The sequence below is a fragment of the Centruroides vittatus genome, unplaced genomic scaffold (assembly GCF_030686945.1).
Source record: "Centruroides vittatus isolate TY-2023 unplaced genomic scaffold, ASM3068694v2 contig_392, whole genome shotgun sequence".
In the NCBI taxonomy this organism is placed as follows: Eukaryota; Metazoa; Arthropoda; class Arachnida; order Scorpiones; family Buthidae; genus Centruroides; species Centruroides vittatus.
The window spans coordinates 1,302,582-1,326,222 of record NW_027122208.1 but is presented as its reverse complement, the minus strand read 5'-3'; the positions used below and the strand labels follow the sequence as shown (position 1 = coordinate 1,326,222).

The window sequence follows — 23,641 nt, the reverse complement described above, 5'->3', positions numbered from 1 at the left end:
AATTCTAAAAGTAAAAGTGAAAACACGCGTAATCAGACCACCAATGGGCGAGTGGATAAAACCACTAAATACCGGTAGTTACTAGTTTGGTCCAGGATTCGCGCCTGGACAACGGCGGAGTTTTTCGAGTTTTTTCACGTTAGTAACAACTAAATAGGGGCCAGTTTCCCCATAAAAGACCTCCCGGTAGGTACCGTATTTCCGTCGACGGATGGCCCGTGTTCGCCGTATACGAATAAAACCAAACAAAACATTTATAATTATTGTTGTCGAATTTTCTTCACATACCTCCGTAAAATTGACTATACGAGACGAAGGTTGCAAACACCACGTAATTAAACTAATGTTAATCGAGTTAGGCTATATATCGTTTATATCGTTTAGTCTATAGTAAAATTGGTTTCGTTATACATCGTTGCTCGCAAAATGAGGACTCGCGATGCTTTATTAATTAATACAGTATAAAGTCGTACGTAACTTTCTATTATATCTGTTTGAAGTTCAACAATAAAGGTTTTGTTACAAAATGAATTTTTGTCGCCGTCTTCCAACGCTCTTACGCAATTTGCCTTCCAGAAGCTCCAGAGCTCCCTGGCAACGGGTGTGATAAAAAGGTCTTTTTAGTGTTCACATAGTGGAAAATTAAATACGCAGTAAGACTCTACTTTAACGCGGGGGATACGTTCCTAGACGACAGAGCGCTAAACACGACGGCGTTGGACGAGGCCATTTTAACACAGATAAATAGGGAAAGGAAAACACGCGACCAAAAATAAATAGATTTTACTTCAATTTTAAGTCATTTTTATATTAATTTGCGTAATAATATATGTTAAATAACACACAAACATACGCACACGGAAATGTAAAGTTTCTCGTTTGTGACGCTTGTGAAATTCTCGTTTTTGCGATATTTGTGGCTTTCTTTTTCTTTCTTTAAGCGAATGTCGGTAGGGGAGATGGCAGGCAAAATCTCGCTTTTGCACTTGTTTCAAAATCTGGATCGACGGTTTCGGTTATCGTTACCGAACTTTAACTAAGCAAATCTGTTCTTCGTTTTCAGATCACCATTTTCCAGTTCTACACGAATTCCTCGTTGCGCAGTTCTCTCGACGGAAACCCGCAGTAACCGCTCCATATCCCGCTCGTATCGATTACATTGACAATTTGGTCAACGATAAGTTCTTCTCGTTGAGAATTCTCGGTCATAACTTCTTCCACATTCCGTTCACGCATTTATCGGTTAATTCTCGCCCAGCCGAGTCGATATTACCTACGGCATTCGCGACGTTATATATTTTTCTCCAAAATTGCACGAAACAAGCACGGATTTAAGGAAAAAACGGCGCTACGACGAATCGCCACTTTTGGCGACGGGTTCGTGTTCGGGAATAATCGTATTATATACGAATCGATGAAATGTCCCGCGATAATTTGAATCGGCGTAAGTTTTGAGCCGTTTTTAGGCTCGAAGCAAATCGAGTTATATCGAATCGGCGTTATTCGAGGTAGCGTTAAACCAGGTCTCGCTGCGTATATATGTACAGGTATATAGAAATTCTTTAATATTTTAAACAATTAAAAAATTGTTTATTTCTCGTTTAATGTCCCAAGAATGTCATTTATAAACATAAAATCGTATGTAAAAATATGTTATTGCTTCGGACACAATAAAGTGCTATAATTCGCACACTCGAGGACTAAAATAGAAATATGTGTTAAGATTTGATTTCAATTCTTGTTTATTAATTTAAATTGCATCGGGAATAATATACCGTGTAAGTTAAAAATATAATTTTACGTAAAAAATTTCAAAGTTTACAATTTATGCGTGGATAAATTGTAAAATGAATCCCGATAGACGAATAAAGCGAACAGATTAGATGAATTAATAAAAAAATACTTTATAATTAAACAAATTTATGAATTTTTAATGGCCTATAAAAATGTAATATCGATAAAATAACAAACGTTTAATTTTCATTAAAAAGTTTATCGTTACAATAACGAGAAGCGACGAATAATATCGAGGTCAAACGAGACTAGTAATTATTAGTCTCTTTTCCTTTCTGTAACCAATTATAATCCTTAAATACTAAATTTCATAAATCGTTTGATAAGAATATTTGTAGAGCTCCGACTCCGGTCTTATCGGAAGCCCGCGCTCTTCTAAATCCACGCGTAGACCTATATTTTAATTTTAATAACTAAAAATTATATGTATCTACGTATTTTCTATTCAAATTATTGCGTGAAATGGAATAAGTGTTACGATTTAAATATATTATTAACTCTCGAAATATTTTGAGCACGTTCCCGGAGACGGTCTGGATCTACGTTTTACATCGGTTTCGAATAGATTTCGTGGAAATTATAACGCTTATAATACGGTATATAAGCATTTTATCTCGGCTCGAATTTCTTTATAATAATTGTAATGAATTTTGTGCATCCAAATTGCAAATCTTAATGTATAAGCCTATAATCGCCGAAAAATGAACCCAAGTTTTTATTTCGCCAGTGGGAACCGAACCAAATTACAAACATACGGATCTCTGTCGCTTCGTTTGGAAGAACATATGGTTAATACGCTAAGATAAGCGATTCTAACGTTATTTTTAGGTCAACGCGTCAATCATTCGATAATTTCGACTTTTTAAATGAAAAATGTAATATTATTTATATATTGCAATATTTAGACACATTAAATTTAAATGTAAATTGTTTTAAATCAACATTATACATTTAATTCGTTCAAATTTTTTTCATTAGTTTATTATAAACTAATTATGATAAATTTATCAAATCGGTGCGCCAGTTTCCGACGAAAATACTAAATTAATCGAAAATCAATATCCACTCTCTTAACAATAAATCCGTGCCAAAGATATTACATTTCTATTTAATAAATGCAATTTATCTTTTCTGCTCGGTTCTTACTCAAAAATGGTGCCTACCGGTGGATAAAAACGACTAAACATCGATAATTGGTTTCGGGTTCGGACCCGATCGAGAGGTTGCCGGGCGAAACAGGCCGAGTCTTCCACGGAAAGTCCTGGCGGAAGGCACCCTCCTTGGCAGATGGCCCAATTCGTATTCAAAAATAAATTTTATGCGTATTTTAGACAAATGGAAACATTCGACTGTGGAATTTTATTCAATAACTAACTAACTGCGGAATAAAATGTTTTTACTTTATTACGTAAAAGAAAATAATCAATGATACTATTTTTATAATTGTTTGCATTTAAAAAAATTAAATTTCTTAATATTATTTTTAGAATATATATAAAATGTGATATCAAATGAAAAGTTAAAAATGAAAATAACGGTGGGCTTACTTTTAGATCTCGTTGCCCTAATACGGTCCAGCGACATACGCTGTAAGATAGATCGACATTTTTCTAATACGAATACCTCGGAAGTTTTGCGAGAGACTTATTTAAGTTACCGTACCGATTGCTACCGATAAATCTTGTAATGATTTTAGTAATAAAATGCTTACTGTCTTCATTCACACCCGTTTTGACGTAAGTCATTAAATTTTTATACCAAGTTACATGCAAAAATATTATGGAAAAATCATATTTTTGTTTAAAAGTCTCTGTAACGTTTATTCTTTTCTCGATTAACTAGAGATTAGGCAAAAACAAACTTTAAAAATTGTTTTAAATATGTCTTTTAATTTAGTATAATTTATACATTTCCATTAAGCGAATCTGTTTAGTGTATCGGTACGAGTAACTTTTACGCTTCTTCGTATCACTTGTGGTTAAATATTTACAATGTAATGAGCGACGGTTTATCTAAACTTTATCTACCTACAGGTAAATTTCCAGTACTCAAAAATTGTACAGTACGTCCGCTACGTACTGTACAATTTGTTAATCCGAAAGACGCGGTGGGTTTAAAGTCAGAGGAATACTACGGAAAAAGTGAAAGTTTAGTGGATTCTCAACCTTCCGAAGCAAACACTAGTTTCGACGAACAATACAGTTGACATACGCTGGTAAATTTTAGCTACCGCTCGATATCTCGAGGTAAGGGAGAACCGAGAAGTACAAAAAGCGTTGTTGGTCACTGCGTTTACGACGGTAGAGACATTACATTAAATATGCGGGTTATAAATATATTCTAATACATCGATTTAATCACAAAAATTTACATACATATTAGCTTAGATAAAACGGCTTTATGGTCTCCGATAAACAAATATCGCCTTATTTCGGGTTATTTTTCTTTATTGAAATGTTTTCCCTCATTTCTACGATTTTGCACACTCGTTGTAAAATTGTATTCCAAACTTATTACCTACTAGAATAATTTTATAAATAATTTTTACCAATACGATACATAGTCAAAGGGATTGGATCGATGAGGTAACGCGAGGCGACACTCGGGCGACCTGCCAAGGAGGAGGAGCCTCCGGGAAGAACTTTCTAAGAAACTGGCTCCCATTTAGATGTTAGATAAGCGAAAACCCGGAAAACTCCACGTCGACAGCCCGCCGAGGTCCGAACCCGCGACCAACTAGTAGTGTTTAGTGATTTTATCCACTCGGCCACAACTAGACATATATACGTGTTAGTTTTCGTTATAATTTTATCTCCTTACAAACCGAGACATCTTTCAAATGTTCTATTACGCAATGAACTTATTATCGTTGTTACGTTTAATACGATGTTAATTCGTAAATATATAAATGCGATATTAGGCTATATATTTCTATCTCAAAAGTACGATTTTAAAAATTTCGTCTTTCTTCTTTATATTTCGAGAACACAATTCCTATTTCACTAATAATTAAATAGAACCTTTTATTATTAACAAAAGATATATATAATCAAAAGGTAAAAAAATATTAGCGCATTTAATCTTTCTTTAAATGTTAACATCATTATCGAGTTTAAAAATGAGTATCAAACAGGAATTTTTCGGCCGATTTTATAGCAATCATAATATCAGAAATATTCTTTTCCAGAAGCCGCTTTATCTTCTCTTCGGGAGATTTACGATATTCGTTCAGGAGATTAATTAGACTAGGAAAGAAGCGTCGATAAGGAGTGAATATCATATGCCTGTAAATGTCCAACGATTTACACGAATTAAATGAAACCTAAGAAATATGCCAGAGCTATTAACGAGTACCGTACCTGATAATATTTATTTCTTGATATTGTTCAGATTTGACGAATATCCTTTCCAACAACATCATTTGATCGTTCGCTCGACGAACGGCGTACGAACTTAATAAAAATAGAAATTAATATTTGTAGATTTAATATCGCCTTCTAAAAATTGAACTTACTTTCGGACGTCTACGCAATTCCAGCGATTTTTCCACTGGCCAGAAGCTTTTTTAAAATCCGATATGGCCTTTTCTAAATGGTCTAGGCACGAAATTTAAAATTTATAATCATTATTATCGAAAACTTAAAATTTATAGGTTAAAATTTTATAAACGTTTTAAAAGTTTGAAATTTACCAATCCGAAACCGCGCTTCTCGTAATTGATTGCGCAAAGGAATCCACGCTTCTTCTATTCTATCCGCTAAGGTTTCTACGTTGTAAGGAACCATGTGGGAGTTGGCTAAATAATATAAAAGAAGGCAGCAAAGGCGAGCGCAAGCTCGATGAGTGAGAAAACCGGGATCAATTAAACGATCGATCATATCAAAGTTATCGTAAGCGGTATGATAAGCGGGATGTAAGAACAGTGTTGGGTATTTTTCCTAAAAGTAATTATATTATTAATAAATAAGATAATTCCAGCTGCCATGTATATTTATAATCAATAAAATATAATTTAACTAATGCTTTATTCAAAGTTCTTAATTAAGTATATTAAAGAATAAAATTTTAGTTATCGAAAATAATGCGAGTCGATAATTGATTCTAATATTTACCGTATCCGGAAGCCACGAAAGGTTGATAGAAGGAATTCCTGCGTAAAAATAAAATGGAATGTGATCCGTTCCGGGTCCTAAAGAATCCACTCTGCACGCAATAAGACACATACATTTTTTATTATTATCTTGGTGAAGCACGCTTTACGTTTTTATAGACCAAATCTTGTTTCGGAGAGTCTCGTAACTTTGCCGCTTAAAATTCGAAATTGGAGTTTGGAGACTTTCCAAATCAAAATTTGATCTGTAATAATACAAAATATGCAAATTTTACAATATGTACGTTACGAATTATTAATAGAGTAACGTTATTTCTTGCCTAACTTGGCGTTGAAATCGAATCGTATAATCTTTCCATACTTCGTAAGTAGATTTCGTAGGTTGCTTTGGATCTGGAATCTTAATACATTTATATACATAAAGAAATGTCTTAGAAGATATTTTAATAATATTAATTAATACGAGACAAGTTAGGCGAAAATTTACCAAGTCTGCTATTTCCGTTAAGAAATCTTCTAACAAAGCCGATGCTTCCGGATGAAAAATTTCACCTGAAATTTTTCAAATTTTTAAATACGAATATTCCGTATTGTGAAATATGAATAATAAGAGTCGTTTACCCGCTACACATATATCCACGTTAATATACGCTACCGCACGTGCTTGCAAACTGTGCATATGCTCCTAAATTGACAAAAAAGATTAACATCGTTTAGAATATTAAACAATAGAAAAATACATAAAAATTGTAGTGAGAATAAATCAAATTTTGCCTCGATCCATTCGGTAGATCCAATTAGACCAAATTCTTCCCCGTCCCAACTACAAAATACTACGGTCCTATTGGGTTTCCAACCTTCTTTTTTCAATGTTCCCAATACGCGACTAACTTCGCACATTTGAGCGGTGCCAGACGAAGGATCCGCTCCCCCGTAAACCCAGGCATCGCGATGATTTCCAAGCAGTACATATCTATCTATAAAATTACTTATATGAAACGAAGTTAATAAGAAATTAAAAATAGATATATCCACTCACCGGGCTCGACTGCGCCTTTAATTATGCCAATTACATTATAGCAAACAGCTTGTTTAAATTCGTTATTTACAATCAGTCGTAATTTTCTAATTTTAATAAAAATATAATTGAGTTGCGTTTAAAGCATATACGTAAAAGAAATATGTATTTCCATACTTTTTTGGATCTTTAAATCCGGGTCCAATAAGAATATTATTATTTGTTGTGGTCCAATCTTCGGGAAGAAAATTTCCCCCGAGTTGTCTGAATAACAAAAGAAAATACAATCTTAAAATAAAACGAATTTTTACAACGTATATTTAGTTGTATAATGCATACTGTAAAATGGCCAAAGCATCTTCGTAGCCTATAGGTTGGCAAGGTATTTTAGGAAAATCCTTTATCTCTTCGACCGGAATTCTGTAGGCATCATCTAGTACAGACACCAAATTTTTAAATATTACTATTTTATTTATATACATTTTTATGACTTTTCTGACTTACCCAAAGACGGGTATCCGGGTGTTTGCGGATCTCCTTTCTCTTCGCGGATATCGCCTCTTTGTATAGCGTCTGAAGGCATCCACCAAGTATTTGGATACAGGTTTTCTGAATTCGTGCCACACACCGCCACTTCTGTGGGACAAAGGAACAATATCACGCCAAGGGCGCCTCTTTTGGCGGCATTTGATACCTATAATAAACAATGATATTTTTCATTCTCATTTTTACTTCCACAACGCATTGCTATCTTGCACGTATTGCACGTGCAATATGTACGAGCAAAGGCACTCTGAACGTTTTGAATTCGACTCGACGAAAAATTCTCTTCTGCGAATTGACACGAATGTATCGATCTTCGATCTCTTATTATCCTAATATTATGGTCCTGGATTTATGTTGGTTTTTAACCTTTCCGTCCTCTGGGCACTAAGAAGATCTTTTTAAGCGGACCCATTACGGGTTCGGCCAGATCCACGATGGGGTGGCCTGGGGTGAGAAACGGGATCCAGATGGACCAGCCTTCGACAAACTTCTGGCGTTTTTCGACCCGTCCGTATTCGATCCCGGGTCCCTCAGAGCGGTAGGCTGCCACTTTAGCCGCTTGGCCATCCGACCATCATATTTAGGTTGGATACAGAAAATTTTCTTTAGTATCCTGGGAGTGAAAAAGTTTTTATATATATATATATATATATAGAAGTCATCATTATTATTTAATTATCCTATTTGTGATGAGTTATAATAAGTCTTGAGCTTTACGATGTTTCATTTAATAATGACAAATTTTCGTGTCAACACGTACAGCGTAATATAATATTTCTATTTTATTTGTATAAAATGTACAAAATGAAATTACAGTAGAGCATCGATTATCCGACTCAATTGGGTACTGGGGTTGGTCGGATAACTGAAAAGTCGGATAACCGAAAAGTATGAAAAAATACATTATTAGTATAGTGTATTAGGCCTGATTTAAATACTAGCCTCCCTTTTATGGTCGAGCCAGTGCTGCCAGCTAAAACATGCAAAAATTTAACAAAAATAATATTAAAGTAGCCAAGACATAACGAAATATTGTAGCGCCACATCACTAGCGGACATTTGAATTTGCCGACTAGACCGCAATCGGTTAACCGATAAGTCGGTTAATCGGGGTCGGTTAATCGATGCTCTACTGTATTCAAAATTTCAGATAAACGTAGAAAATTTACCTTCTTCCCACGATATATTTTTCCATAACGGGCCAGGCATATCTTTCCCGTTACTGAAATTCCTAATTCTTCTAACAAACGAAAATCTTCGTCTCTTCCATAATTAACATAAAGTGGATCTGCCTATAAAATCAATAATATAAAAACGAGTAAATTATATTTTATTTTAATATAAAGATACGCGACATCCCACCAAAATATCACCCTTTGGCGAATACGCATTAAAAGGCTGGATACAGAATTTGTTTTGCAGTATTTTCTCTTCGTGACAAGCGATAAAACTAACTTCACCTTGGTCGTTCACAATCGAAATCTAAAGTAAATTATGTATTAATATATTTTATTCTCATAACGTATCGAGTTTTAAAATCTCCGATGAAATCTTACTTCGTTCGCTTTATTTGGATTTGGATACGAAAGCAATACATTATATGGCACTAATTTGACTTCGTCTAATCCTTGTTCAGTCCACAGATCACGAATGTAATGAGCGAGTTGAATATCTCTTTCTGTTCCGGCAATATGAGGTTGGTCAGTGAGGACGCTGATAAAACAGAATACACATTATCATTTATATTAATGTGGATTCTATAAAAAAACTATAATTTACCTATAATTCTGGATTGAAATAATTGTAATAAATAATTGTCGTGCAGTAAATGATGTAATTTCAAGCACGTAGATTAATTTTTAAAAGTCATTCATGTAGCAATTGATAATGTTAATACGAATAAAATTCATTTATAATAATTGTATATTCACAAAAAAATCAACAAAATAGAGAAAATTTATTATATTTTACATGTAAGAGTGTTCGTGAGAGTTTTTAGCATCCCATATAAATCTTTCATTTGGCACTCCTAAACTAATAAAAACTACAAAATATCAATGAAATATGAAAAAAATTATTATTTTATTCACTTCGAAACAAAGTGTTTTCAGAAAAACATATATTATAACCAGAAATTATTTATTGTGACACGGTCACAATGCCGTGCTGCAATTTTTAATCATATTTTTAATTTTTCAATTTAAAATATATGCTCTCCACCTCAAATTAGTACTGTAGTGGCTTGCTCCTGTACATCATACTTCCTGCTAGCAACAGAGTTGTGTCGGTCATCTAATTCCTTGCGGGAAAAATTTTTAAATTGAAATAACGTGACTTCTAATGCAAATCAAAAGTTCCTATATAGTTAATCGGATCTTCCTTCCCCTAAGCTTCTCATATCTGCCTCAACATTCGTCCATCTAACTCCGTTCTTGAGATTAAGGAAGGGCAGACAGAGGGAAGACAGTGGGAATTTACAAGTCTACAATTTTTCAAATACCAGCCCAAAAACTTTCACTCTACTATTTGCGGCCGAATTTTTCATCTCTAAAACGTGAACGTCGAACGTTGAGCGCCGCCATCTCGTAAGTCTAGTAGTTTGAAAATGACGTTTGGAACGTCATTGGAATCACGCTCGACGTTCTAAACGCCATTGTCAAACTTCTAGGCTTACGAGATGGCGGCGCTCAACGTTCGTCGTTGGCGTTTTAGAGATGAAAACTTCGGCCGCGACCTCTCTATTAAACTGCTAACCGCTGAAAACGATCCTGGACAACACTTCGTTTTGCGTTTCGAGTATATAAAATCTGTATTGCAAAAAATTTTTATAAAGTGTGATGTAAATATTTACTGGTTTTATTGGCGTATTAAAAAATAAACCAGCAACAAATTGCGGCAACATTTAAAATTTTGGTGACTCCATCTGTTATCATATTTTATTTTGAAAATTTTATATTTTTAACTAATAAAATGACAAAAAGCTTAATTTTCAGGGTAGGGATGGGTTTTATAAAAAATTTTAAATGCTAATAACGAGTAAAATCGATACACACGACCCCCATTATCTCCTCACTCCCTCGAGCTTTATCCACCAAAATTTAACGGCGTCAATCCTTCTCATAAATAAAAATAAATTTCCTGTAAAATTTCCGAAAATTTCGACAAAAAGAGCAGGAGTTATTAAGCTTCAAACAGGGTAAACAAAATCCTGCCCTTCCACACACACACTAACATCATACATATAGAAAAAACCCCGATTTTTTGCATTTCGCGACGTATCAAAGTCCCAACCCAAAAATATAAAAATCTCGAAGGTGGGTCATTTTTTGACCGATTGCCATACTTTCCCGTTGTTATATATAACAGCTGGGAAAGCAATAGTTCGTGTTTAACCTCGGTTAAAATTATGTACTTTGCCGGGTGACGTCCAAGCACCACTGTGAAATTCTACTAAGGTGTTTCCTTCTAATACCATTGTAAGGTTTTCTGCGACGGTGGTGTGTTAATTACCGATTACTGAATACTGGTTAATTACTGAACCAAGTAGGTTATACCCATGGCCGGATTAACACACTTTGGGGCCCTAGACATTTTCTTCTTACCGGACCCCCTCCGTCTCCCACAAGAAATAGAGCACAATATATATATATTTAACAATAAATAAAACGAAATTAAATAATGTGAAAAACTAAAACAAATCTTAAATTTTTATTAATAAAAAATATTCTTCTTATCGCTATAAAAAAAAATTCTAAATTATCGGAAGAATTACTCTCAATAAGAAGAAACATAAGAACTCATTTTCTTTAGATTTTACAATTCACAATATCCATATAAAAAGCAATATATTTTTGTTTATTTGTTTATTATATACAGTTATCCAACAGAAAAGTAAACTATCTTATTTACAAATCTTTTCAAAATAGACAGTTTGACCGGGCCCTTCTAAAAACCGGGCCCTAGACATTTGTCTCATTTGTCTATTCGATAATCCGGCCCTGGTTATACTTACTACACGAGTTTTGAGCGTTTTTGGATGGCAATAATACGGTCTCGCATATGAGTCTAGGGGTAAGAGAATATTGTAGGAAAGGACGAGATTCAGTTGGAATTGATTCACTCGACACAATTTACTACACTTAAACATTTATTAGACGGCACGAAAGTTGGTACAACATCTTACACAGGATATTCGCGTCTCGTGAAGAGAGAGATTACAAATATTTGATACCGCACAAATCGAAACTAGAATCTTGTACTTTTAGTCACCTCTAAGGTATTTGATGCTTTGAATATGATGAAAAACGGCCGATTCCAGTCAATCGTCGCCCGTTTTTCCAACTGTTCAGTTTAGTGTGTTTTTGTGCCTTTTTGGATCAGTGCTCTTCTGTGCCCTCGGATTCCTCACCGAGGCGAGGAATCCGAGGGCTTTTCTTCACTTTAGTAACACCTAAATAGGGACCAGCCTCACGTGAACGTCTTGCCGGGATGCATTTCCCTCGGCAGACCGCCCACGTGTTATACTATCGTAACCGAATAAACCAAACTAATTCTAATAATTTTTCTATCAACTCGCTATTTTCGAGGACATACAAGTACTTCACACGTAGTTTATAGGCATCCTGATAATGTCCTTAAAAATTGGCAATACCAGATCCACTTTTCATATTTACGATTAATAACGTTATTTGATATTCCTAATCATTTTATGAATACTATATGTATTAATAATTTAAACTAAGTGTACAGTACATACATTTATAATACTTATTAAATTGTATAAAGAAGCAAGAAAAAATTTTCAAGTCGGTGTTAGGAAAAAGTTAAAAATCTGCCATAAAGCATAAAAGACATTATAACAAAAGGCAATAAACAACGCATGATGAATAACACGTCGTGGATGTTAAGAGATTCGTTTACAGTATATTTAACACGTAAATGAAACTATCTCTTTCTAGGTACCGTAGAAAGAGATAGTTTCGTATTACATAATACGGTCGCGCTAATCCGAACTAATTGAGACCAGTGGTAATTCGCAGTGGTGCCCTCGGGATTTAATCTTGGGGAGCCGAGTTAAACGGATAAAAAAGTTTTTAATGCGAATTCAATAAAATTCCCATCTTACGTCACCGCTAATTCGTAAGTAAGTTTAGTATAGAAACAGAAGACACGACACAATATAAATAAAGAAAAATATTTTACGAAAACTTTTTAGTGTTTCTTTCGTTTTTCTTTGGAGGGTCCAGGTCCCCTTTGCCCTCTTGGATGCGCCACTGGTAATTTGGGTTAACCAAGTACGACAGTAAGGATATGTTTATACTTTGAGATCAATTTTACTGTTGTAAGATACTTTACAACAGCACATAGAGGTTACAATTTTTCTTGTCAAACAGGACCATAGAAAGAATAAGCAGCAATGCTCACAACACAGCAGTAATCAATAATACCATAATATAGACAATACTAAAATATTGTCTATATTATATTATGCTTATCTCTGGAGGCCTATTTGCCGATTCTTACGTATCGGATAAATACATAATAAACTCATAATTTACGATTGATTCAGCATAAAATCAAATCACTTTATGTTGAACTTTCATAATAAAGATAAGTTTAACTGCGTGATAAATATTCACACTACAATAGATTTGCAATTGTCGCCAATTGAAGCATGTAAATGACCATGGGTGGAAAATAAACCCATACGAGATACGAAGTCGAGCGCTTTATCATTGTAAGCATAATTTTAGTAAAAATATAAGAAAATGACTTTATCCGTATTTTGAATGGTTTTGAAATTTTTATTTATTTGATATATTATATAAAAATTAATGGTTTCGTTGTAAAAATCATCTTTTAGGAAGAAATACAGCTTCATTTTACAGTGAGTATTTCAATTCCGGTCTTACAAGTTAGAAGTTAATACATGTATTATTCATTTCACACCACGATAAGATTCCGGAACTTTCTATACACCATCACCTCTATATAGTAAAGGAATTAAAATGTCAAAGAACTGCAAATTCTCATAAGTTGCATCGAAATATCAAGAGACAGAAAATTGTTAATAATGATGTTAGATAAAGAGCGAAGACCCAGGAAGTGTATGGTAAAAATGCCAACTAAACATCAACAGAAAATAAAATCAGAGAATATTATTAAACATCAAACGATGTCCGAATGAAGAATTTATTCGGCAAAGTTGTTCAATGATGTGGCATCGAAAGAAAGACTTTTCCACGTTTAACCATTCCTTTGGCATTCACCCTCCGATAGACACGAAAACGAACTTAAACAGCTCGAATCGAAATAAATATTTTAAACTTATAAAATGTAAAAGTATAATAATTTAATTTTCCTTTGATTTTTGGTAGTACTAGGGGTTGGTATGACACAACATTATTTATGCGAAATCTACTTTGAAAAACAAGATAAACATTTACGAAAACTTCAGTATAAACAGGGATATCATTGTATTCATTGTATTATCTTCAGTTTTATATTATGTATAAATGAAATACTGTAATTAAAAAGATATAAAACGATTGTAATTCTATGATTTGATGATTTAGCTAATTGTTTGTACGTAGGATGACACAGATCTAAAGATTTTCCAGAAAATAACTTGGACTTAATCTACTTCTTTCTTCAAAGACTCGTGACTCGATTCGAGAATTCTAAAAAAGACTTAAGACTTGAAAACAGAACTGATAACAAATATGATCGAGGACGAATTTGTTCGTATCGGGATCCAAAAGCGCGTCACGGGATGCTCGGCTATTAATCCGGTCCCGAATATAATCCCCATTATGAAAGATTTTTACGACGATTCGTACGTAGAGTTGACCTAGAAGTAATAAAGCAGTTAACGAGAATTATTTCTATTATATTATATTACATTATTTTACTTATCCTATTATTTCTGGGCCTCATTGTATTACTCATTGATAAACTAAATCAATTGTAGTTCCGCGATATCGTGATGTTAAACCTAAACAGAGCATAGCGCCACTTTATAACCGGATGCCGACCCCAGGTGAGCTTCCTTTTTAAAGTCGCTAGTTTTTCCACGAATACGAAAATGATGAATTCGTTGTATGAATCGGGACAAAAGATGATTTGTTCATTTATAAAATAGTCGTAAACGTCGATTAATCCGGTCCATAGCGTACAAAGTTGCACAAATATATGAAATGCAGTAGTAGAAATTTAGCGTAATATATGCATTAGTTATTTTTAGTCGCTCGGGTGTTTCCTTCGGTAAGTATTTATTTCCGCCTATCTTTTGTCCACAAAGATACAAAGAATTATCGCTATTTGTGCATGCTCATAAAGATGCCAGTACAATATTTTAAAACTTCAAAATGTACCGGACTTGTAAAAATGAAATGCCAGAATGAACTTTACCCGCTTTCGATCCAAACTCATATTTGACTTTCGATAGGGACACTACCGATAGATGGCATAATTAGGCGTGATTAAGCATTGGCATCAGTATTGGTTTTTGAGACCAAACAGATAAGGTATTGGCAACCGTTCTCTACTCGAGAAAAATTTTAGGTAACCTGTAATGTTAATTGGGGCCCCTGTTGCTCGGGGATTAGAATACAGCAACCGTATCCTCTGCGTATCGTAAAAGGCGATTAAAAGAGGTTGGCGTCAGGAAGGGCATCCGGCTGGAAAATTTTTCGGCTTCAAGAAATAATGAATAAGGATCTTGCGATGAGGCAGGATACAGCCCAAAGTATCCCGTGGGCGAATCCATCAGCCTACGACAAAAAGAAAGATGGAGATCCCGCTTCCTCTGCATTTGGGGTTATCCCAATAAATGATGGTCAAAGACCGGAAGATATGCAGCGGCAACGGAAAACTAAACGAAAGAGAAGGGAAGGTCAAGAGAGAAGGTTTCAATTGAGAGTGGGAACATGGAACGTAGGGAGTATGACGGGGAAAGGAAGAGAATTGGTTGATGTAATGATGAGGAGAAGGGTGAAGGTTCTATGTGTTCAGGAGACTAGATGGAAGGGCAGTGGTACAAGAGAGATGGGAGAAGGATTTAAGTTGTTCTACACTGGAGAGAGTGGAAGGAATGGTGTGGGAATAATATTGGATGAGGAGTATAAAAAGAAAGTGATAGAGGTAGACAGGAAGAGTGAAAGATTAATGAGAATTAAAATGGTGATAGGAAAAATGATAGTGAATGTGGTGTCGGGATATGCACCACAGGTGGGATGCTCTGAGGAGGAAAAGAGGGATTTTGAAGAAAGTCTCGAAGAGGTTCTGCGAAATGTGAGAAGTGAGGATATGCTGATTTTGGGAGGAGACTTAAACGGCCACCTGGGAAAGACCGCTGAGGGGTCAGAAGAGGTTCATGGTGGTAAAGGGTTTGGAGACAGAAATGAAGCAGGGAAAAGATCATTGAAATAGCAACAGCGTTTGATCTTAAAATTATGAACACTTGGTTCCTAAAGAAAGTAGAACACCTGATCACTTTCAAGAGTGGAGGAAATTGTAGCCAAATTGATTACTTCTTAATGTCAAAAAAGGATAGCAGGCTAGTACAGGACTGTAAGGTCATAGTAGGAGAGGCGGCGGTGAGACAGCATAGGCTCTTGGTAATGGACATAATGGTACAAGATAGACCTCCAAGAGAAAACAAAAAGTGCCGGGCTCGATTGTAGATATGGGAAATGAAAGGGGAGAATGTTAATAAGTTCCAACGAGAAGTACTGGAAAGGATGAAAGATAGGAAGCTGAATGGGGAGGCAGGAGTGAATGAGGAATGGGAAGATTTCGTGAATATTGTGAAGGGAGCCGCGGAGCAGATTTGTGGAAAAACAAGGAAGGGAAACGGCTCTGGCGAGAGACATGGTGGTGGAATGAGGAGGTCAAAGAAGCAGTAAGAAAGAAAAAGGAAGCATTTAGGGTATGGCAGAAAGGAGACAATCAAGAAGATAGAGAAAAATATAAGGAGTGTAACAGAACAGTCAAAAGAGCAGTGAGAATTGCTAAAGAAAGAGAGTGGGAAAAGTGGTATGAAAAGCTTGAGACCAAGGAAGGAGAGAAGACTATATATAAAATAGCAAGAAACAGAGCGAGTGCTAGAAGGGATATATTAGAAATAAATGCGCTAAAGGGTGAGAATGGTGAGCTGTTAATACAGGCGGAAAGGATAGTCCACAGATGGAAAGAATACTTCCAAAACCTGTTAAATGAGGAAAATGAGAGAGGTGTCCTGATAAACGTAGAAGAAAACCTTAGTCCGGTGGAGATATTACACGGGCAGAAGTTAATCGGGCGTTGGAATCTATGAAAAATGGTAAAGCGGCTGGACCATCTGGAGTGGTAGTGGAAATGCTTAAGGCTCTGGCGCTGGAGGGGAAAGAATGGTTATTTAACATAATGAAAAGAGTATGGGTGTCCGAGAAGATACCGGAGGGGTGGAAGAGAAGTGATATGGTGCCGATATATAAGCAACGGGGAGATCCACTACAGTGCAACAACTACAGAGGGATTAAGCTGTTAGAACACGCCTTTAAAGTATTGGAGAAGGTGGTGGAGAGTAGACTGAGAGGAAAGGTGGAGATAGATGAAAGACAGTTAGGATTCATGAAGGGAAGGAGTGCCATCGATGCAATATTTATAGCAAGGCAGATACAAGAGAAGAGGCTAGAGGGAAACCAGGGAGTGTTCTATGCTTGTTTGGATCTAGAAAAGGCCTATGATAGAGTACCTAGAGAGGTGGTGTTCTGGTGCTTAAGAAGGAAAGGAGTGCCTGAAAAACTAGTTCGGCTGGTAGAGGAAATGTATAAAGGGGCACGGACTGCTATCAGAACACCTAATGGTAGATCAGAAGAATTTGAAGTTGGAGTGGGGTTACACCAAGGATCAGCTTTGAGTCCTCTGCTGTTTATAACGGTAATGGATGAGTTGAGCAAAACCATTGGCAGACAGGGGCTGTGGGAGTTACTTTATGCTGACGACATAATGCTGATAGCGAACAGTGAAGAAGAGTTGCAACAAAGGTTGGGGGATTGGCAGAAATGTCTGGAGAATGGAGGAATGAAATTAAACATTAACAAAACAGAGGTTTTGGCCAGTGTTAAAAATCAGAAGATAAATCTGAAGGTAACGGATAGAAACGGACTTGACATCACGCAAAAAACTAAGGTTAAGTACCTGGGAGTGATGATAGATGAAAATGGAGGATGCACCGTGGAGGTGAAAAGTAGAATCAGTAAGGGGTGGTTAAAATGGCGAGAACTGACAGGGGTACTTTGTGATGCCAAGATGCCGAGGAAATTGAAAATCAAAATTTATGAGGCAATAATAAGACCGGTCCTTTTGTATGGATCGGAAACGTGGACCCTCCGAAAGACAGAGGAGTTGATGTTGGCGAGGACCGAGATGCGAATGCTGAGATGGTTGTCCGGTATTTCGCTCAGGGAGAGAAGGAGAAGTGAAGAGATCAGGAGAGAACTTGGGGTTGAATGTATTTTGGACAGGATAACTAAATCTCGATTGAGGTGGGTCGGACATGTGCTGAGAAGAGGAGAGGATGATATGGCAAGGAGGGCTTTTGACCTGAGAGTAGAGGGGAAGAGAAGTAGAGGAAGACAGCGAAAGCGATGGGGTGATGTGGTGGAGGAGGATATGAAAATAGTGGGACTGGAGAAAGGGGACGCTTTGGATAGAGGAAAGTGGCAACGCAAGATCCAGGAGGCCTACCCCTGCAAAGGGACAAAGGCAGCAAAGTAGTAGTAGTAGTAGTAGTAGCTGTAATGTTAATTGGCTGCTAATGCAAATTTTCTCAACAACTTTAGTTGATGACTCATAACATTCGCTAGTTCGCTAGCATACTAATCTGTAACCCGGTTAACTGAAGAAATGAAAGATAACATAAAATAAAATATATATTTTTAACTGGCCAGTAGAAATACCGAACCATTGAAATTAAAGTATCTTTGTTCAATGCTATCTATAATAACTTACGTTTACGAAGCGATGTTTTGGGGCAAGATTGCGCACACGCGCTCTCGTTCTTTCCATCATAAAAACATAAAAACATAAAAACGTAATTTATGCTATGGAAAAGACTGCGAAACTAAGTGACCAAGTAAAATTACTCTTATCGAACCATCCACGTTCGAGGAAGGCTTTTTCTGCCCTGCATATAACAAACGTTACGCGAATCCACCTTCAATGGACGGATTCGCATAACGTCCATCAATCCACACCAAATTCAATGTTCAAATTCTGTTTTATGGCGGCACGAGCAATGCGCCTCTTTTGAAGAAGCGGGGCAGTTTCGTTGCGATTTTTGTGTACTACGCGCTCTTATTCCGCTCTCCGCGTAATCTTCTCCCGTAGGTGGAACACGATCGTTGCTTTCAAAAAATCGCTTTTAAATTATTTTTGCCCCAATGGTTTCTTTTTAATCTAAAACGATAAAAGAGCCTGTTTCGACAATAATATTTTTGAGTAGCGTTACAGAAAACGGGCCCTCTTATCCCACTTTCCCTCGAGAACATCGGTGTCGGAACAAATCGTCGGAGCGACCATCGTTTTCTTTCAAAATGATAAATAAAAATAAACTGTTATTTCATTTATACCCGTACTTATAAAGTCTACGGAAGACATTTTTTCTAAAACAGGCCTATCAACTACCTGTTCAAATTACCTCGTAACGATAGAAATTCTTATATTCATATCATATCCAGCCTCGTATTTTAACAATTTCGGTTCTAATCTGATCTGTTTTTATTCATTTTGTACGTATTTTGTAAAATCTCGGATCGTTTATCCATCGAGAGTAGCGATGCGCCGAGTATTTGACTAAAATGGAGGAAAAGAAAAATAAATAATTCTGCTCGGGTCAAAAATCTGAAATTCCTAAAATATGACTAAATACGCAAATCCTTCTCGTATTAAAATATTTATATTAATAAAATCGCTGACGAATTTCATAAAATCTAAACTCGTATAAGGCAAGCCTACACATTTTCGCAGGACTACGTCTGGTCTCCAAAAACTTAATACACAAAATTGTAAAATTCATCATCGGTACGGGAAGTTCGAGATAATTAACCGTACGTATTCGTACAAATTTTGCAAATTTTTAAAGAAAATATCGCTTACGACTCGTTGCTCGAAACCGCCGTATACAAATAAGCCGAACGTCACGATTTCTGATTTTTCAATTTGTCTTATCGTTCTACGTTTTTCGAGTAGAAAATTATTTTGTTTTACCTCAGATTAATTAAAAGTCGCGCCATATTCACACATTATGTATACGAGAGTGGGGTAAGACCTCGACTTACGGGCTAATGGAGCATTCGGTTTGTCGTTAATCCCTATCGATTGCATCGATAATGCTAATATAACTGTCGTATGTTATCGTTATCGTATATATATTTCCTTTTCGTGATGATTACGACAAGTACTTTGAGAATGACGTAAAGCAAACATCGACTAACTGCGTAATGGGAACGCGTTATAATCTTGCGAAACAACTTTCCAAGCAAACACTTAACACATCTTAACGACACATATTAAACAGAAATAATGCATTAAAGCTTTTTCCTATTGTTTAATTAAGATTTGACCTTTCAAAAAAAAACTACTTTTTTTTGCTTACTTGCATTAAACAAATGACGAGAAATGCTTTTCTAAAATATAAGAAATCAGTCGAATAAAATAAATTTAAAGCTAGAAATAATTATAATCGTTACGTGTGGTTTCTTTATTGTTCTATAGGCTATCTTTCGCGTGATAAAAAAAATATATATATATATTCAAAATTTTTAATTTTTAATCTTTATATTATTAAAATTGTACATTGTATCGTAAAATTATTAAAGTTATTTCGAAACGATTCCACGTATTATTTGTAAGAAAGCTCGCAATAATCTTGGAATCGTTTATAATTGTGTCGTTTGAGAGAAAACATCGTAAAGTATTTTTTAAAATATTTTTATAAAATTTCGACAAATAATTTATATAAGTTTTGCGTGTCTTATTTTCGCTAATAGATACTTTTGCCGACCTTTGCGATATCCGAGAATTTTGGTAAATGTCGTACCAAACTGTCAACATATATACCTATTTGTATATATGTTCCACGTAAACGTTAGCCGTTTGACTATAACGAGAGCAAAATTATGTATGTATATATTATATATATTTATACATACACACGCATAGTTTTGCTTATGTTGGAAAATCTGATACCATTCCTAAAATAGAACTAAGTAAGCGAGCGAGCAAAATATTTCTAATAGAAAGGTCTTAATAAAATGTATAGTACAGTACATACATATATAAATTTAAATCAAATATATAAAATTAAATAAGTAAAAATATTTATATAATGTTTTTCTAATACGAACGGCAGTGTATTACGAGTGACGGTGTAATTCAATACATAGGCGCGCGTATTTGCAATGTCAGATGAGATATTCGAATAAACCCCGAAACTGTTCTGTTGTATATTTAAAAATTTCTTAGAAAAACTTTTTATTCAAATATATATAAATGTTAGCGGAAGAAATTAGGTTGCGTAAATAATAAAAGATTATGATAAAACATTTTTTTATTTAAAGATGTTATAAAAAGTTAAAGTTTTCAAAAATATAATCTTAAAATTTCACGCCGATAAATACAGTAAATTTGAAATATAAAAGCGTGTAACTGGCATATTTCTTACTTTTGTGTATCAATAACACTTAAAACCGTTAATAAATTTCTAAGCGTCGGCTATAATTTTCGAAAACATATTTTAAATGTCCGTACTTACCGTAAATATTCACGGATATTTTTAGGATTTACGTAATTTAATATTTTCTGACGAATTTCTTCCTCCGGTTCCATTTTTAAAAACGAAATAACGTCGCTACCGGCTCCTTTTTTACGGCAAAATTGTCTAAAGTTTACAGAAAAAGAAACCATTACTAGACAAATGCATTACGGTAATAATTTGAACGTAAAGTTATCATTCGAGACATAAAATATCGCCCGATACGCATTATTTTCGAAGAGTTTAAGAGTAATTTATTAACTAATAAAGGGAAAACTCCCGGCGTAACGTGGCGACGTCTGTCCGTCACACACTAATGTGAAGATAATTTAATCTGTTGCCAAGGCGATAAATTATTTTCGGTAAGTAAAATTATATTTACGTAGCAATCATTTTCTCATTTCCCTTACGAAGTTCCTTCGTTCAATAATCTTAAAAGAGATTTAATATCGAAATACCCGAATTAAATATATTAAATCGTTAAATTTAAAAATTCATTTTTCTCTTTAAGGTCGAAATTCGGCGATAAGAAAACGGTTATAACTTTGACTCGCGCCATATTGGAAGCGAGTCGAAAGTACTCGATCGGAACAACTACACGGAAATATTATCCTTTCTATAAACTAGTGTCGAAACAGAAGAGAATTTCCAACCGAGTTGCTTACCTTTAGTCGGATCGATCTACTTGGAAAATAATCGAGGCAAGAACCTTGAAATTGACGTCATAGATAAGACGAGAAAGGTGTTGGCAAATATAGAATTTATTGAACGAATTTAACACTATACAATTTTCTTACACGTTTTATAAAGCATCGTTAACAACTTTTCGATATAATTACACAGAATTAAAAGACGTTTTTAAAGAAAAAAGAAAAACAATCGATTGTTAAAATCGAACGCTGAAGTTTCTATAAGTGCAGCTATCGATGACTTGCCAGTTCCTCAAGTCGCACTTCTTAATTCTCGAGCCGGGGCTCCCGTGTTTCTGTAGCCAAGTTGTCCTAGAAACAAACGATATCGTTATAGCCCAAAAATAACCGCCTCGTTTCGCAATATTATTCGTTAACAAACGGCTTTACTTACATTTGATTAACGTTATACGTCTCTCCCTGTAACTGCCCGACGATCGTTCCCCAACTGGATAAACGGATCCAACCGGTTAAACCTAGATTATGGCACATATCCTTCGCATACTGTAACATACGAAAATTAATTGAGGTAGGAAAAAAATAATAATAAATGAGCCTGCTTAAAACATTCGATACGAAAAATGTGTGCGATGTAAATTAGGGTCGTTGCACTTACTAAACGAGCTGATACCGAGAAAACTGTGACACCATTAAAAAGGGACTTATAAAATTTGTAGATATAAAAAGGACTTATAATAATAATAAATTCGATTAAATTAATAATTAAATATGGAATAGTGAGTTACTCCGACTATTTCTTCTTTTTAAGCCATTTTTTAAATTAAGATTATAGTTAAAATGCATTAAATAATATATAAAATTAACCATGATTAAAGCATTATTTCCTTAACTCTACGTTTAAAGTAGATATTATATCTAAATGGTATTAAAGTACTAAGAATCCGTTTTAATAAGTTCGTTTAATAAATAAAAAAAGCAAATACGTATGTGTGTTACTTACTTTCGTAAAACTCACTCCTGGAAATAATAAGAATATTTTTAATTAGCATATTTGAATAAATTCCCTAAAATAGGGAAATAAATTTCGGCAGGAAGTAATTGTGTTAGCGAGATAGGAATGGGGTCAGCCTATTGTTCTCACTTCATCGGGATATCAATTTAAAGGTTTAGTAGTTAGAAAAGAAGAAACATGCCACATACCATTCATATTTTTTGGTAAAAATTATTATTACCGTCATTATTTAGTAAATAAAAGAGCCTAGATACATTAATTTAACTTTGTATATTTTAGAAAGTGATAAAAAGCGTAAGAAAATTTTCATTTAAAAATGTATAATATATCTTATTGTGATTTTATTAAATAAGAAATTTTTTAAACTTTACCGTGAACGTCTCCTTCCACCTCAAATTCGACTTCGACAAGAGTCGGTCCTTTGGGTTCTTTAGCAGGCGCCATCGTTACTCTACTCCACGACTTCCGTCCTTGCTATAAATACGTTGGCATCAGCGGATTGCGATTGTTCATTTTTTTCTCTTCCTCTTTTTAAACTATCTCGTACGTCACTGCATTCACTTTTGTGTCATAAACAATTGGATACGAAAATAAATAGCCCGCGAAAATTTCAAAGTCCGTTAAAATATCACAAATGACGTCACTGTTATACGGCTTAAAATTTAAAAATTTGCTAGTTACGTGCCACCTGTCGGCATTTTTTAAAATTTCA

General features: G+C 34.9%; 2 protein-coding genes across 3 annotated transcripts; both read right to left on the bottom strand.

The window, feature by feature from the left end:
* Positions 1–4,851: 4,851 nt before the first annotated feature.
* Positions 4,852–22,038, bottom strand: LOC136975975 (N-acetylated-alpha-linked acidic dipeptidase 2-like). Of its 2 annotated transcripts, none has more exons than XM_067271169.1 (18): positions 21,933–22,038; positions 21,268–21,373; positions 9,026–9,182; positions 8,832–8,951; positions 8,639–8,761; positions 7,428–7,617; positions 7,263–7,356; positions 7,101–7,187; positions 6,945–7,030; positions 6,680–6,882; positions 6,527–6,590; positions 6,393–6,457; positions 6,226–6,305; positions 5,907–5,997; positions 5,486–5,732; positions 5,309–5,390; positions 5,154–5,246; positions 4,852–5,078 (listed from the first exon to the last, which is right to left on the bottom strand). In XM_067271169.1, exons 2-18 carry the CDS (start codon positions 21,339–21,341, stop codon positions 4,907–4,909), a joined length of 2,028 nt encoding a protein of 675 aa, XP_067127270.1. In that variant the 5' UTR covers positions 21,342–21,373; positions 21,933–22,038; the 3' UTR covers positions 4,852–4,906. The 2 variants fall into 2 exon arrangements, with proteins under 2 accessions (XP_067127270.1, XP_067127269.1); XM_067271168.1 differs by having other exon boundaries at positions 21,268–21,393; positions 21,933–22,002.
* On the bottom strand, positions 22,011–23,596 carry LOC136975999 (acylphosphatase-2-like). The gene is made up of 4 exons (XM_067271202.1): positions 23,301–23,596; positions 22,918–22,934; positions 22,351–22,460; positions 22,011–22,268 (listed from the first exon to the last, which is right to left on the bottom strand). Exons 1-4 carry the CDS (start codon positions 23,371–23,373, stop codon positions 22,154–22,156), a joined length of 315 nt encoding a protein of 104 aa, XP_067127303.1. The 5' UTR covers positions 23,374–23,596; the 3' UTR covers positions 22,011–22,153.
* Between the last annotated feature and the right edge of the window lie 45 nt (positions 23,597–23,641).